Source organism: Aulonocara sp. 'chitande type north' Nkhata Bay, linkage group LG3, assembly GCF_057382095.1.
Source record: "Aulonocara sp. 'chitande type north' Nkhata Bay isolate Kocher_YH1m ecotype deep benthic linkage group LG3, A_spYH_male_GT1.1, whole genome shotgun sequence".
Taxonomy (NCBI): Eukaryota; Metazoa; Chordata; class Actinopteri; order Cichliformes; family Cichlidae; genus Aulonocara; species Aulonocara sp. 'chitande type north' Nkhata Bay.
Genome location: NC_141346.1, coordinates 25,274,698 through 25,292,192, shown reverse-complemented (window position 1 = coordinate 25,292,192; position 17,495 = coordinate 25,274,698). Strand labels below are relative to the sequence as shown.

At 39.4% G+C, this 17,495-nt stretch overlaps 1 protein-coding gene across 1 annotated transcript; it reads left to right on the top strand.

The window, feature by feature from the left end:
- Positions 1–344: 344 nt before the first annotated feature.
- Positions 345–15,584, top strand: LOC147334775 (NLR family CARD domain-containing protein 3-like). The gene is made up of 11 exons (XM_086274977.1): positions 345–476; positions 561–662; positions 789–830; positions 2,863–2,941; positions 4,698–4,923; positions 5,083–6,886; positions 7,670–7,822; positions 8,973–9,146; positions 9,859–10,032; positions 11,288–11,334; positions 11,505–15,584. The coding sequence occupies exons 1-11, from the start codon at positions 388–390 to the stop codon at positions 12,047–12,049; spliced, it is 3,435 nt and encodes a 1,144-aa protein (XP_086131103.1). The 5' UTR covers positions 345–387; the 3' UTR covers positions 12,050–15,584.
- Positions 15,585–17,495: the final 1,911 nt, after the last annotated feature.

Here is a 17,495-nt window from a genome sequence, read left to right as displayed (position 1 = left end):
AATTAACATCAACATCTTTCCACATTTAGCTCAAAACCTTACAAAACATGTTTTTTCGAGTCATTTTTTACAACATTTAGTAAAATATTTGTAACTTTTTATGTTACATTTATATTTATGTTACTTACTACTGTACAGTGCATCACTTCAGTAGTTTAGAGGACCAAGGCACGGCAAGACCAACATCAGGAACATCAGCAACTAAAAGAAATGTTACATCTCTTGTGTTTTGTGAAAATGAGAAAAGACAAGAAAAAACAAGTCACGCTAAACTTATACAATAGCATTAATAGTATTTCAGTTGATGTGCACATGAATGATTGGTGTTTCCTCTGCAGGTGAAGGTAGAAGGTTTGTGTGAGCTGACGTGGATGTGAATTCGGCAGCATGGATCCATGTGAGGACAGAGAGGAGGGAGTCCCTCCCTCTAAAACCACTCTGTGTGGGGAACATGACAGCCAGACCAAAGCTCAGAGGTGAGATGACCATCTCTAACTGTCCATGACTCTTCTCCATGTCACAGCTCAGCACTCACATCACTGCTTCATCATTATTCACAGGAACCAGCCTGAACCTCCACCCAGCTGTGTGTCCTTAAAGACTGACGATTCTAATGAACGTTTCATTAATTTTAAAGTCCAGCAGGCATCTGCTGCAGAGAGGTGAGCTGTTAGTAACATGAAGTCTTTGAGAGCTGATTTAACTGCTTGATGTTGTTGGATATATGTTGTTGGCAAACAAGGCTTTTATCTGAAATGACTTTTTTTTTTCTTTTTTAATGTCATCAGGACTGGATTTTATATTCCTGACGGAAACTTGGCTTCGACCCAGTGAGTTTTCTTCCTTCTCGGAACTCCATCCCCCCGATTGTTCATTTCTCAGATCTCCCCGGATCACTGGTAGAGATGGAGGGCTAGCTTTGGTATTTAAAAACAAATTTCGCTGTCGGCAACTGCTACCTTTTTTCTACCCCAGCTTTGAGGTGCAGTTTTTGGAACTGAACTCCGCTCCCTCAGTCCTCTGAGCTGTGGTGTATCGTCCACCGAAATGCATTAAGGATTTTAATCTTGATGTTGCAGACTTACTAGGGAATCTTATGCTAGGACATGACCGTGTTTTAATTGTTGTTGAGTTTAACATCCATGTACGCTGTGAGACTAGACCACTAGTAAAGGACTTCCTTCCCCTTATGGACACTTTAATCTTACTCAGTGGGTGTGATCCAACTCACGAAATGCCACACACTTGTTCAGGTGCTGTCAAACAGTCTGGATGTTTGTATTACAGAAATCAAGGACTGTGGGATATCAGATCATTTCCCAGTGATGTTTAATATCGCAGTGTGTAATGTGGAGTTGAACAGTGAGGGACCTGTGCGTCAGTTACGCATGATAAATTCATTGACCGCTGCTCACTATTCTCTGCTTTTACTAACTGTATGATGTATGATGCCAACTGTAAATATCAACACTTCGCTGAGTTCTTTTGGTTCCTCAGAGGCACCCGATGGAAGACAAAACACTGCTCAGTAGACCATTTAACCCTTTATTTCTCTTTCACATTACTTCTAGAAAGGAGATGCGTCCTGCGTGACACGTTGCCACGGATCTCAAAATGGTGCTGTGCCCCTAACAGTTTTATTCCAGACGCTCTCTCATTCTAGTCTAAACAACAGTGTCTCAGTAACCTTCCACTAGAGATGGTCCCCTCTTATCTACATTTTCCCACGCAAGTGTGAGCAAGAGTCTGCAGCTTTCTACTCTTGCAGCACACATGGTTTCATGCCTTTATTTTTCAGGGCTGTGTCCACTTAATACTGTACTTTATAACTTTATAACACTTATTATTAATAAAAAGCATAGTATTTTTGAGGCACTGCAAATTATTTAATCCCAACACAACTTTAGTTTGGAACTAGTGGTTGAAGAGCTAGCTAACTTTTTTTATTCAACATGTTCTGGCATGTTTGATTTTCTGTTGTTCTAGTCCAGCTGAACATAACATTCTTTTATCGAGACTTCAACACATTGTTGGTCTTAAAGGAGCCGTATTAAACAGGGTTTAAATTATAACTATCAGAGAGGTCCTTTTCTGTTGCTACTGAAGAATACTCCTCTTCCTCCGCCCCTATTTGTTGCGGTGTGCCACATGGGTCTGTTTTGGGCCCAACTCCCTTCTCCTTATACATCCTGCCTTTGGGATCTATTTTCAAGAAATACAACATTGCCTTTCACTGTTATATTGATGACATCCAAATTTACTTCCCCTTGATACTGGATGTCTCTGTCCCACTGCCACCTTTCCTTAACTGTCTACATGATGTTAAAGACTGAATTTTCTCACCCTAAACGAAAATAAGACCGAAGTTATTGTTTTATGAAGTCATGCCCCTTTGGATAAGTTAATGGATACTCTTGGGCCTCTTGCTTGTTATCACTCCCACACTGTAAGAAATCTCTGAGTGTTTTTAGATAGCTCTTTTAAATTAGAGAAGCAAGCGTCCACAGTTGTGAAAAACAGTTTTTTTGTCAGTTACATGAAATTGCCAAAGCGAAGCCTTATCTTCCTCCTAAAAATCTAAAAGAAAATTATTCATGCCTTCATCACCTCTAGACTGGACTGCTGCAATTCTCTCTGTTTAGGTATTCAACACTCCATCGCTTGCATTTAGTTCAAAATACTCATGCTGTATGTCTTCTAACAGGTTTAAGAATGTATGAAAGGTTTTCTCTGAAAAGGAGAAAAACGAACTAATCTGATTGTGAGCTGCTCATCAACCCGTATTTAGCATTAATGGTGCAATCAAAGATGTGGTGGATCGGCATCCTGTACTTGGACTAATTCTTCATGATTTTTCCACAGAGTGGGCCAGAACAGCTCAGAGTTTCCCTGTGGTCAGTCTGCCCAGCAGCATGAAACACACCTGGACTCCATATTTATGGTCTGCACATGTTCAACAACTACTTTACTACTAAACAAAACATCTACATAATAATAATAATAATGATAATAATAATGCTTATTATTATTATTATTATTATTATTATTGATGCAAATACAATGAATGAAAGTATAATGTATTGTCGAGAATGACACCCAGACTCTTAACCCGTGAGGAGGGGGAGACAGAGGAACAGTCACTGACTAAGGAAAAGTTGTTTTGGATCGTGTTGATTTTATACTAATGAGGAGAACCTTAGTTTTGTCGCTATTTATTTTGAATAAATCTGAAGACAACCAGGATTTTGTTTTCGATATACAGTATAGTCAGTGAGTGAGGAGGGAGGCAAGGTAGATTTGTTGTTAAGCCGGATGTCATTTGTGTGTCAGTGGAAATTGTTGTTGTATTTATGAAAGATAGTACATGGAGAAGAAATGAATGATAAAATACCTCCAGTACTCCAGCTTCCTCCCACCGTCCAAAGACATGCAGATTGTCATTATGCAAATGTACTATTTATAAGATTGGGGAAACCTCCAGTCAGCTGAGACTGAAGAAGTCACTTGGATGAGTGACGAAATGTTTCTCCTACAAAACGCTACGTCCAGATGAACAGAATCAACTTTTGGAGACTGGATGATGTTGTTAAGCAATGAAAAGAGTGACTTGGTGTTACCTTCATTAGAAGAGATAATATGACAATAGTAACTGGGCAAGTTTGAGCGATGCTGTCCTTATAATGTCGTTTATGATTTTTATACAAGTCCAGTTCTTTTGTAGAGCCTCTAAAGTTTGTGACAGTAATAGTCAAAGTTCAGGTGTAAACTCAGGGGGTAGAGAAAGAGGAGAAAACAGATCTTTTTTTTTTCATGGAGTTCAGTGTTGTAGAGTGAAATCAGTTCTTCAATGGTGAATAAACTCTGAATGTCTATGAAAGAGTCAATGCTACTGGAGAGAGAATTATTAATAGAGAATTGTTAATAAAGAGAGTTTCATAGGTAAGCGGGGTTACACCAGAACAGCAAATCAGGTTTCAAATGTTTCCTTTAGACTGAGTAGCAACACCAATATGCTGCTGAAATCCAAACTCTCAAGGTAAGATACAAAATCTCTGATGAGAGAGTTATTAATACTGTGATAGATGTGAGGCAGGCAGCAAAATCATTTGGGAACTGATTGTTGAGTTTAGGGAAATGGTAGACAGTTGAAATAATGCTAGGAGTAGGAACAGACATTTAACACACAGTAGATTCAAAAGAACTGACACAGGAGCAGAGACTAGTATGACTTTTCACCTCTCATGATAGATGAGCCAGTACTAGTCCCCGGCCAGTACTACAGGATTGAAAGATGTTAACAAACCCAGGAGGAGTGGATTAATTCAACTGAGACAAGTCATTGGGCATTGCTAAGTCTCAGTTGACCAGAGAAAGTCTAGCTTACAGTTGGTAAAGAGATCATAGAAGATATGTCCCTTGCTCTTAAGTGAGTGGGTGTTAGGTAGATGGAAGTTGAGAGTGATGGTATCATATTTAGCAGCAAAAAAAAAGAGGTGCATCATCCTACTGAGAACAACTGAACAGTCAATTAAGACGTGACACAAATGTATAAAGTTACCAATGAGAAAGTCCAGTCATCTGTTCACAGTCATCTCCATGCTGCTCTTTGTTCGACCAGTGGATTGTCCAACATGGATCTGATGTTTGGCTGCATGATTTCAGTCTGACTGGGTCATTCATAAAGTATTCTGTTCCAGCTGCTGGAGGACAATATCATCCTTTTTGTAAAGAATGAGCTGAAGAAGATCCAGAAGGTTCTGAGTCCAGATTACCCAGAATGCGTAGAGAATAAGATTGTGAATGAGGAGGTTTTGAAGGGTGAGGATGATGAGCAGCAGAGCAGCAGAGAAGCATTTGTGAAGATCACATTGCACTTCCTAAGGAAACTGAAGCAGGAGGAGCTGGCTGACCGTCTGCAGAGCAGTAAGACAATTTCTCTAGATATTTAAGCTGCTGGATGAATGGAATTAGTAATGTCTCATTAATGTTAACAAAAATATTACACATGCATATTTTAGGGGGCACAAATAGTCATATGCATTTCATTTCATTGTTTTCTGTTTTTTTTTTTATTGTTTTCAGAACATGTTGCAGCAATTTGTAAGTGTAAACTTAAAAGGAAGTTGAAGAAGAAGTTCCAGTGTGTGTTTGAGGGGATCGCTAAAGAAGGAAACCCAACCCTTCTGAATCAGATCTACACAGAGCTCTACATCACAGAGGGAGGAACTGCAGAGGTCAATGATGAACATGAGGTCAGAAAGACTGAAACAGCATCCTGGAAACCAGATAGACCAGAAACAACAATCAGACAAGAAGACATCTTTAAAGCCCAACCTGGAAGAGATGAACCAATCAGAACAGTGCTGACAAAGGGAGTGGCTGGCATTGGGAAAACAGTCTTAACAAAGAAATACACCCTCGACTGGGCTGAAGACAAAGCCGACCAGGACATCCAGTTCATATTTCCATTCCCTTTCAGGGAAATGAATATACTAAAAGAGAAAAAGTTCAGCCTGGTGGAACTTGTTCATCACTTCTTTACTGAAACCAAAGAAGCAGGAATCTGCAGCTTTGAAGACTTCCAGGTTGTGTTCATTTTTGATGGTCTAGATGAGTGTCAACTTCCTCTGGACTTCCACAAAACTGAAATCCTAACTGACCCTAGAAAGTCCACCTCAGTGGATGTGCTACTGACCAACCTCATCAGGGGGAAACTGCTTCCCTCTGCTCACCTCTGGATAACCACACGGCCTGCAGCAGCCAGTCAGATCCCTCCTGACTGTGTTGACATGGTGACAGAGGTCAGAGGGTTCACTGACCCACAGAAGGAGGAGTACTTCATGAAGAGATTCAGAGATAAGGAGCAGGCCAGCAGGATCATCTCCCACATCAAGACTTCACGAAGCCTCCACATCATGTGCCACATCCCAGTCTTCTGCTGGATCACAGCTACAGTTCTGGAGGATGTGCTGAAAACCAGAGAGGGAGGACAGCTACCCAAGACCCTGACTGAGATGTACATCCACTTCCTGGTGGTTCAGGCCAAAGTGACGAAGGTCAAGTATGATGGAGGAGCTGAGACAGATCCACACTGGAGTCCAGAGAGCAGGAAGATGATTAAGTCTCTGGGAAAACTGGCTTTTGATCAGCTGCAGAAAGGAAACCTGATCTTCTATGAATCAGACCTGACAGAGTGTGACATCGATATCAGAGCAGCCTCAGTGTACTCAGGAGTGTTCACACAGATCTTTAAAGAGAAGAGAGGACTGTACCAGGACAAGGTGTTCTGCTTCATCCATCTGAGTGTTCAGGAGTTTCTGGCTGCTCTTCATGTCCATCTGACCTTCATCAACTCTGGAGTCAATCTGCTGGAAAAACAACAACCAACCTCCCAGAAGTCTTTCTTTTTTAAAAAGAAAAGTAGTATAAAGTATCTCCACCAGAGTGCTGTGAACAAGGCCTTACAGAGCCCAAATGGACACCTGGACTTGTTCCTCCGTTTCCTTCTGGGTCTTTCATTGCAGACCAATCAGGCTCTCCTACGAGGTCTGCTGACACAGACAGGAAGTATCTCACAGACCAGTCACGAAACAGTCGAGTACATCAAGAAGAAGCTCAGTGAGAATCTGTCTGCAGAGAAAAGCATCAATCTGTTCCACTGTCTGAATGAACTGAACGATTATTCGCTAGTGAAGGAGATCCAACAGTTCCTGAGTTCAGGAAGTCTCTCCACAGATAAACTGTCTCCTGCTCAGTGGTCAGCTATGGTCTTCATCTTACTGTCATCAGAAAAAGATCTGGATGTGTTTGACCTGAAGAAATACTCTGTTTCAGAGGAGGCTTTTCTGAGGCTGCTGCCAGTGGTCAAAACTTCCAACAAAGCTCTGTAAGTGAATATATACTCATCACTATATTTAAAAATGGTTGATTTCACAAATGATTGAAAATAGAACAGTCATATATTAAATGATTTCCTGTTTGCTTCCCTCATAGATCAGGTCAACCGATATCTCTAAATTACTTTTTTAAAATTGAAAGAAACTCCTAGGTTTTTTTGTAGTTCTGTGATTTTGTAATGATCAAAAGTTTTCAAGACTGTATGCATTTCTGTTAATGTATAATGTAAAATTACGTTTTATTCTGACACAGTATTGTTAGATTATATCTTAACATTGAGATAGCACAAATTTTTACGACAACCCACATTTAGCACCCCCCCCCCAAAAAAACCCCAAAAACAAAACAAAAGAAAGATGAACATGGGACCCTTTTCTGAATTACAATTAATCCAATTTCTGCCCCACCGTCCTACCTAAAAATATAAACAACATTTCCAAAATGTACAGAAGCCAGTTACAATGCAAGTGGATGATTTATTTTGTTTTTTTGTTGGTTTGTTTAAATTGTGTGTGTTTGTGTGTGTGTAAGAGAGAGAGAGAGATTTTTACTTTTTGAACATAGACATAAGATAATTGTTGTTGAGTCCTTAGCGGTCAGGGAGCATTGAACTGTTTGATGCCTCAAAGAAGAAAAGAAATTAAGAAAAAATTACAAAAATAATTTTGACATTGTTGATCAAGACTGCTTAAAAAATTGCTAAATCTAATAATACTTCAGTGTACTGTCATTGCACTACAACAGTGTTTTCAGTTTATCTTTTATTTTTCAGACTGAGTGGCTGTAACCTCTCAAAGAAAAGCTGTGAAGCTCTTTCCTCAATTCTCAACTCCCAGTCCTCTAGTCTGAAAGAGTTGGACCTAAGTAACAACGACCTGCAGGATTCAAGAGTGAAGTTTCCATACTCTAAACTGACAACTCTCCGGTCAGATCAATATATATTCTGTTTTCTTATCAGTTAACCCTCCTATTCTCCTCAAATATTACTATCACGTTTTACCATGGGGGTTATTTACCTCTACAAAATGGTTTACATACAATTGTTGACCAATTGTTTGCGTCAGGCACTTTGTTTATTTATTGAATACATTAGTATTCTCTTGATAATAAAATTCTAGTGCCACCATCAAGCCATGAAGTCAAACTTTTAATTTAGAATAAATGTATCTTGAAAAGTTTGAATTGAGAACTTTTCAAAATTACTGCCAACATTAATAACCACAAGTAGATGAACCCTGTTGGTCTTTGGTGATGACATGACCTTTTCTCTAGCACCACCATCAGGTCAAATGTTTAATTCTAGATCTGTTTCTTTCTCGTGGTGTTTACATCCATGCCCTTTAGAATGAATCTTGTTAATTTTTGCTCTAGCACCATGACATCACTTTCAATCACCCCTCCTCTTTTCTTATACAGGCCTGGGACTGGCAATGGTAGAGTTGAAGGTTTTTTTTTATTAATTTGTTATGTTTTGTTTGTTTTTGCTGTTTGTTTGGAGGGGGTGGTACATATTTCATGTGAAATTCAACCAGAAAACAGAAAATAATACGAACATAGTCAGAACATGGAACAGTTCTTGTCCAACAGCCAAATTTTTTCTCTGCACTACTGTACACAGGATGTGAAGAGAGTGTGTGCATGCTCCTTGCAGACATATTTCTTGCATTGTGCCCAGGTCATGCTAGTCTTAGAATCATTCCTGGTGGGACAGCCCTGGCACCTGCCATGTTTCCTGCCCGTGGTTTGTAGTATTCAAAAGTAGAATGGGAGGGAGAGCCTTCAGTTTTGAATCCCCTCTTCTATGGAACCAGCTTCTATTTTGGATTTGGGAGACAGACACTATCTCTACTTTTGAAATTAGGCTTCAAACTTTCCTTTTTGCTAAATCATATAGTTAGGGCTAGATCAGGTGGCCCTGAATTTTTTATCTTGTCTTTCTTATCTCAGGGGGGTCATATGATTGTTGGGTTTTTCTCTGTATGTATTATTGTAGGGTCTACCTTACAACATAAAGCACCTTGAGGTGACTGTGACTTATATCAGTGTTCTTTGTGTTCTTGTGTATAAATCTGCAGACTGAGTCACTGTAACCTTGCAGAGACAGCCTGTGAAGCTCTGTCCTCAGTTCTTAGCATGCGGTTCTCTAGTTTGAGAGAGCTGGACCTGAGTAACAACAACGTGAAGGATTTGGGATTGAAGCTTCTGTCTGATGGTCTGGAGAGTCCATACTGCAAACTTGAAACTCTCAGGTCAGATCAAGATGTGCTCTGCTCTTTTTTTTCTTTTGCATTTTGTTTGTATAACTTAATAAAAATAACAAGATTTTTTGCCCTAGTTTTATAATCGTGAAAATTTTAATTTAGTTTTATTTACACAGTCCCAAACAATATTTAATCCTTAAATGATCCTGGATGCATTTTGTTCCATTTAATGTTTTTTTGTTTGTTTAATTTATTATGCTATTTTACCTGTGCTCAGTGAATATAGCTCACATTTCCTTCCACTGCCCAACTCGGTTGACATTGGTAGCGCCCCATATACGTTATGGACTATGTGAGGAGAGCCCTGCTTTTCCCGCCTGAGTTACCTGAATCTTTTTACTGAAGCATTTACTGAACCTTATCAGTCAGTCTTATCTAATCTGACACAGGACTCATGGGCTGTTTGTCCTCACTCGCACCAACATCACCTACATGTTAAAGCAGATGGTTAAACCTCCCTGAGCAAGATTTTGTTGGCGGTCTCTTCCTAGTTGTAAAACGTTTTTCCTCCTTCCTGTGACCAATTGCTGCTGACAGGGGACCATCTGAGAGTTGTGGTTCTTTCTCTTATATTGTAGTGTTATCTCTGCTATAAAAAGTTAAGACATTTTTATAAATGTAGGTAAATTAAATTGAGGGGATGGAGCTCACTTTCTCTGGGAAGAAAATAAAACACTTCTTTTTTGGTATGTACCTGCAGTCTGTCAGGCTGTTTGATCACAGTGGACGGATGTGCTTCTCTGGAATCTGCCCTGAGTTCTTCCCACTCCTACTTGAGAAAGTTGGACCTGAGCTACAATCATCCAGGAGACTTGGGAATGAAGCTGTTGGTGCCTGAACAGAAGAATCCATCCTGGAAACTGGAAACTCTCAGGTATGGAGAAAAGGTCTGGTACTGGAGGAAGACATTAAAACCATTGTTTTTCTTGTGGCATTACTGTAAAGTGTAGAAGTAAATTTAAATCTAATTTGATATACAAAGAGGTGTTTACAAAGGTTATAAAGCTAGTTATGTAGCTATTTGGTGGTTACGTGTTTTGATATTTACATGTTTACATGTTTGAATGTTTAGACATACATGTTCAAACCAGTAATAAGTATGTGTTATATCTACCTGGTTGTTTTCCCTGTTTTGATCTGAGTATAAGATTTCCTGGCTTCTGAGAGGCCAGTGAAGCATTCATGAGGGCGGCACACAGGAAGTGTGGGTTGTTGTTGCGGTGTGCTGAGAGTAAAGTGGCTGCTAAAAAGTTATCCGTCTCCATCTTGCTGTTCCTAATTATTCAGAGAGATTCCAAACCATCTAGTGAACCCTCACGTTACATTACCAATAAGTTTGATGTGTCACATGACCCTCTTCCTATTGAAAAAACAAAAGTTGCATCCAAGATGGCCGACTTCTAAATGGCCACCATGGTCACCACCCACTTGAGAAGTTTGCCCCCTCACAGATAATAATGTACCACAAACAGGACTTTAATATCACCAACCATTCCCATGTTAATACGGTGTATCCATATAAATGGCCCACCCTGTACAATTCACGACTACGTTAAGTCATTCACTAGTGTCTTTGCAGTTGTTTTGGGATCTTTGGACATATCTATAACTATATGTCTTCCCACAGTCTTTACATTTTTCACTTTGTTCCCCTGCCTGGCTTGTTTCATATAATAATAATAATAATAATAATAATAATAATAATAATAATAATAATAATAATAATAATAATAATGGATTAGATTTATATAGCACTTTTCAAGGCACCCAAAGCTCTTTACAATGCCACTATTCATTCACTCACTGGTGGAGGCTCTCTTTAAATATGCCCCGTATGCTCTCTTTAAATTTCTTAATACTTATGCTTGGGACTTGGAAACACTGGTGATTGTGTATATGGACCTTCTGCTTGGTGAGAATCAACAACTCTCTTTGTTTTGTTTTGTTTTGTTTTGTTTGGGGGAGGGGAGTGGCATTTGAAAGATACTGGTTCACAGATAGCCACATATTTCTGAAAATGTTGGACTGTTCCTTTATCACTGTCTAGCAGTATCAGTGTATGATGATGTAATGTCCTCGTGTGCATGCTGAAAGAGACTGTGCTGGTCTGATCCCCCTCCTCCTTTCAGGGTGGAGCCTGCTGGTGTCCGATGGTTGAGACCAGGTCTGAGGAAGTGTAAGTGCGTTTTTAATGTGATTCATGAAAACAAAGCAGCACACATTCAACCATCTTCAAACTGTCACATCACTCATTCACCTCTCTGATGTCAGAAGTCATCATAGTGTCAATCAATCAACAGATGATAACAATAACTGGAACTGGATTGTGTTTGTTCTCTCCATCAGATTCCTGTCAACTCACAATAGATACAAACACAGTACACACAAACCTCAAACTGTCTGACAACAAAAGAAAGGTGACACATGTGGAGGAGGTTCATTTATATCCTGATCATCCAGACAGATTTGATGTTCATCCTCAGCTGCTGTGTAGAAATGGCCTGACTGGCCGCTGTTACTGGGAGGTTGAGTGGAAAGGAGATGTTGACATATCAGTGACTTATAGAAAAATCCGAAGGAAAAGTGGCAGTGATAACTGTTCATTTGGGTGGAATGATCAATCCTGGAGTCTCAGCTGCTCCGATGATGGTTACTCTGTCTGTCACAATAACAGAGAAACCTCCATATCATCCTCCTCCTTCTCCTCCTCCTCAGTCTCTAACAGAGTAGCAGTGTATGTGGACTGTCCTGCTGGCACTCTGTCCTTCTACAGAGTCTCCTCTGACACCCTGATCCACCTCCATACCTTCAACACCACATTCACAGAACCTCTTTGTCCTGGATTTAGAGTGTGGTTTCCTGGTTCCTCAGTGTTTGTTTGCAGAGAATAATCTAAAGAGTGTACTCGTGCCAGATAGTCTGTACATGTCTGTCTGTTTCACTCAGAAACACGTTTTCAGATTCATGGATTAAGATGGAAGCTTTGATTATTCCAGGATCCACATGTTTTTCTGTTGTTTTTCTTTTTCCACTCAAAGCTTCACACTGAATATCAGTATGTTGTGTTTCTCTGAAGCTCAGTTCACAACCAGCTCCTCTGCATTTTCAACAAACATGAACTCATTAAAAATAATCTGCTGTGATATCAAAAATGAATTCAGTTTAAGGTAGAATGTTATTTTATATTTCTTAGATATTAAATATGAAATGGTAACTCACGTGAGCCACCTTAAAATCACTATAGTCTGTGATAGGAACTGATGTCATTAACAAACAGGATGTTAGCCAGTGAGTTTGAGGAGACGGGCTGTGCTCAGCTAGTTAAATCCAGCAACATCCACTTACATCTTATGCCTTTTGTGGCTGCCGTCATCAGCGGTTATGCAGTTTTAAGGTAATTTCATGGTTTTAAGTTATAATAAATACATTAAGAATACTTTATTTTTAATAAATCAGATTGTAATGTACAGTGGTCCTTCGTTTATTGTGGGTGTTATGTTCTAAAAATAATCCGCAATAGTTGAAGTCTGCAAAGTAGCCAACTTTATTTTTTACAATTATTATAGATGTTTTAAGGCTGTAAAACCCGTCACTACACACTTTATTCACTTTTCTCACACAGGCACGAACATTTTCACTTTTCTCTCTTGTTTAGACACTCTCAAAGTTCAAACCTTTGTAGAAAAATAAGTCCAGTATTATAAAATAAAACCAAAAATCAAACCCTCTTTTCTGGTCCAGAACATGGGAATAGAGCACCTGCGAGAGAATTCAACATCAATTAATCATTAATAAATCAATGAATCAGAAGTTCAAGATTTTGTGCGATAGCTATCTTCCTCTGCCTTTTGGGTGCTACCGCAGGTGCCTTTGATGGTGCAAAACATGTTGGGGAGAAAAGTACAGAAATTTAGACTTACACTGCAAGCTATCAATGTAGCGATTCTGTACTGTACAGGAGAGACAGGAGGAGATTGACAATGGTCTACAGCTGATCAGGACACAGAACACAATGCGTTGTAAAAAACAAACAAACATTTTACGCTAGGTGACAAATCGTCAACATATTATGTTTTCGGGCACCCAACACGTTCCTACATGATGACATTGGAAACTGAGGACATATGAGAACCGTTTGGAGTCAATCTACACATGCGTCAGGATGTTACGCCTCAGGAGTGAGAATGGGCTCAAAATTGCACACAAAAAAATCCACAAAACAGCAAGGCTGCAGAAGTTGAACCACGTTATAGCAAGGGACCACTGTATACATTGTTGGGTTTATATTTAAAGGATGTTTCCAGGGTGAAACCAATGTTCAGTCTGTTGTTTGGGGTTGACAATATTTTCAGTTACACGCCACTCTCGGTATATTTTAGGAGGATATGCTGACTTGTAATAAAAAGTAGTTAATATATTTTCATCGTTTTATCTGTACATGGTGAATATATAAAAGTGATTATGCCTTGTACTCTATGGTGCAGTTTCACCTTCCCCTGTGTCATTAAACCTGTGAACATTTGGAATCGTGTCATCAGTCTTAATGTAAGGAAGGAGTTTAGCTGACTGCCAAATCATAGCAGAGCCAGTAGAGAATCCAAATGTTTGATTTCTCTTTCTTGTGATTTTTTTTTTTTTTTTACCAACCTCTCCAAGTATGCTCATTGGTTCTGAAATAGGAAAAGACAGAAGCTCTTAAAATGAGAGCAAATGCAGATTTGCATGGTTTTTTCTTTTATTTTCTCTCTAACCCCTTAAAACAGAATGCCTTATTAAGTCATGGAGCATCTACACTAAAATCTCCTAGAACTGTTCATTGATGGTGATTTGTGGCCCTCTGCGGATGAGAAGATGAACTGCATGATGTCAGTTTAAAGGCAAGTCTACCACACATCTGTTTGACCGTCACCAGTTAATCTGTGACACGAGTTAATCTGCCGGCATTGTGGCTCATCTGGAAAAGCAGGTGTATCGATAGACATGATAGGTTTATATAAACATGCGGTTTTAAGCTCTAATGTCTCAAATGAAAGCTAGTTCAGATAATGTTTCAAAAGACCTACCCAGTGTTACAAAGTGGACTGGCTTCCACAGTGAATACTGCTGTGTGCAGACAGGGGACAGGTGTGCAGCTCACACCAGAATACAGTTTGTGGGGTTCATCTTGACTTGTGCAGGCATGTTTGTTTGTTTGTTTGTTTGTTTGTTTAAAAATGTTTATGCACCATCTTTCTCTCCAGCAGGTGGCAGTGACATCTTCTTTATAAATGTAATACTTCAGTTGAGGCTTTTAAAGCTGATTGACAACTTATTGTATATATAAAAAAAGATGACACCTTTCCCCCCTGCAGATATAGATCTCACGTGGCACTCATCTGTACTACTTTCAGCCATTTTAGTCTTTTTTTTTGTTTCTAGAAAATATTCAGGGATTTTAAGAGACAAGGACAAAGAAAGAAAAACGATATAAATAAAAACATCAATTAGAAAGAAGCTCCAGCCTTTGATTTTTTTTAAAGTGAGAGGGGTAACAGACTTCAGAGGTGACCATGACATTGTCATGGGAACTGTCTTTTTTCCCCACCACATTTGCACAGGTTACTCAGAGACAGCCACCTGCTGGTTGTTGGAATTTGCCCCAGGATTCTGCAAACAGTGTAATAGTAAAACAATAAAGGAGGGGTCATATATGGTGCATATAAGGATCCGAGCCCAGAGCGTACCTTGAGAGATGGTTTTTGGCACAAACCTGAGATTTGTAATAGGGTGGTGGGAAAGTTCCTGATTTAAATCCTGGCTGAGGCCTTTCTGTGTGGAGTTACGATGTTTCTTCCATGTTAATCAGTCCAAAGACATGCATGTTAGGTGTATGTGAGGCAAATTAATACTTGAAGTGTATAGAATAAAGTGCTGAATACATTTTTAAGATAATAAGATTATAAAAGCAAATGAGTTGCCATTTCACTGAGTGTGGGAAATGCATACCACAGATTTAAGGTTTCTTACCACTGCTTTGAATACACAGACTAGTTTGTAACAGTTTTAATATTTTTTTTGCTCCGTTAATTCACATTTAATTAAACCTGATCATTATAGATGAGGAGAATCTTTTAATACAGCAGTGAGAACAGTGTTTATAAGTTGTGCTTTCAGTGAAATGTATTCAAATGATTAAGACTGTTATGTTTTCATGTCTAAGTTAAACACAATGTTGTGTGATAGTAGATGTTTTTCTGCTCCCTGCTCTGAAGCATTAACTAAAATTTCATCTGTGGTGGAATTTTCTGTTAATAAAGTCTGCAACACAATCAGCTGTGGCCAGGCTACTGAAATTACTGCATGCAGGAGAGCAAACACAGACATCAAACAGTTATACAATCAGGAGAGCTCTAAAACAGAAGTGGAGCTTCCACTCCTTTATGCATTCCAAAGAAGAGGGAAGGAAGTCATAAACTGATCATAACACACGTCACGCGGCTCGCTATGAAACCTAATGGAACAATGGGTATGCTGTTTCATGCCTTTGGCGTTATCAGCAGCTGCAGAGGGAGTTGTTTTCTTCAACTACTGAGGCTTAAATAAGTTCATCTAGTTTTAGAAACTTCCACTGAACAGTCTATTACAGTGTTTCAGTGTTTTATTTGCATAAGTATTTAACACCTTAAACAAGAAAAATGGAAATTTTCCATTACAGATCACTGGTTTAGTAATGAGATGAAACTGAAACCATGACTCTCCTCCACAGAGTCCAGACCACATTCACTCAGCCGCTCTATGCTGGACTTTGGCTTGGGTTGTATAATGGAGCCACTGCAGAGTTGATTAAAGTCAAATAGAGAAGACAGGTTCATGTTGATCCCTGACCATTATATGTACTTGTGTAGTTTCTAAATGAGGCTTTACATTTTAGAAGCTGAGAAGTTCAGTGGTCCATTGATGTGTGAAAATAATATTGCACTGATTCAAACTGTACTTACATTTATATACCTTACATCAATATAAATCTGAATTTGTTCTTATGGCTGATAATCATGTGAGTTTAAATGATACTACTCTTCATATTCAGCATGTTTGAAATCTGTCATCAGTCTGGTTAGTGCTTTTATTCTGTAGTTGCTGTAGTGGGTTGTCAAATGCAACAATATATTGGAGCTGCAGTGATTCATCAGTTAGTCAATGATTAGAGAATTGAGTGTTTTAAACGTTTCACCTGCAGCTGATCATAAAGAGGAGAGCACCAAATGTCCAAACATGAGGAGTGAGCTGAAGGTGTCTGCCACTGAAACCAAATAATTAAAAACAAAACAAAAACAAAAACCACTTTAAATGAGGCTGTGGTCAGAGTTTTAGTTAAGCACTTAGTAGTACTTCCTAAATACACGGGGAAACCCACTGATGTTGATGAATGTCCTCACAAAGACGGCCAAATGCCGTGTACACAGAGCTGCTTTGAGGTAAACTCTGGTTTACCAAAGTAAAAGAATGGCTCATACGACCTCAATGAAGTCGTCACTTGAAATTTACAGGTGAGCTGAATGCTGACAAGCACACATCGTTCTCTTCCTTCCTTCCTTGGTCATTTTAATGTTTGTTTACTGCAAACGCTCATATTCAACAAGAGGAAAAGAAACTGGCTAGAAGGGGGACAAGGAGAGGAGGGAGAGAAGGAAAGGAGGAAGGAAAAGATGGGGGAGGAGGGATGGAGGAAGGTAGGAAGGGAAAAGATGGGAGAGGAGGAAGAAAGGAAGGAAAAGATGAAAGAAGAGAGTAAAAGGAAAGATATGAGAAAGGAAGGAGAAGAGACTGACAGATGGAAGTGAACGTAAAGCCACGTTGAACTTGGAAATGTAGCGAGCTCTAACGTCAGCTTGAGGTTTTCTGGACCAACTTCACTGGTACGAGACTGAATCTGATCTCCGTGGAGGAATGTAGAAACTGCGCTTCATTAAAGCAGCGGAAACCCAGACTTTAATGAGTCGAGTTTATTTTAGCAGCGTCTTGGAGTAGACTCTACTACACTCAGAATCCGTTTAAAGGAAGCTTATTTATTCTCAACCAGGATGAGACGAACTCTGACTTTGAATCTCTGTCTTCCCACACATCTCCTGTCTGAGCCTCGCACCGAGCTTTCTGCTTCAGTATGTGGGAGTTTGTAGGAGAGCAGATAATATTATGCAACCAGAACTGGCTGCAACACCCCGTACGAGGAAAACTGAAGCATGTAGGTGTTTTTTTCCTTTTCTCTGAGCTTCATTGATAAAACGAATGATTTAATCTAAGCTGTGCAGCAGGTCCGTGCTGCTGCTCATCAGTGCTCTGCACATGTGGATGGTTTTC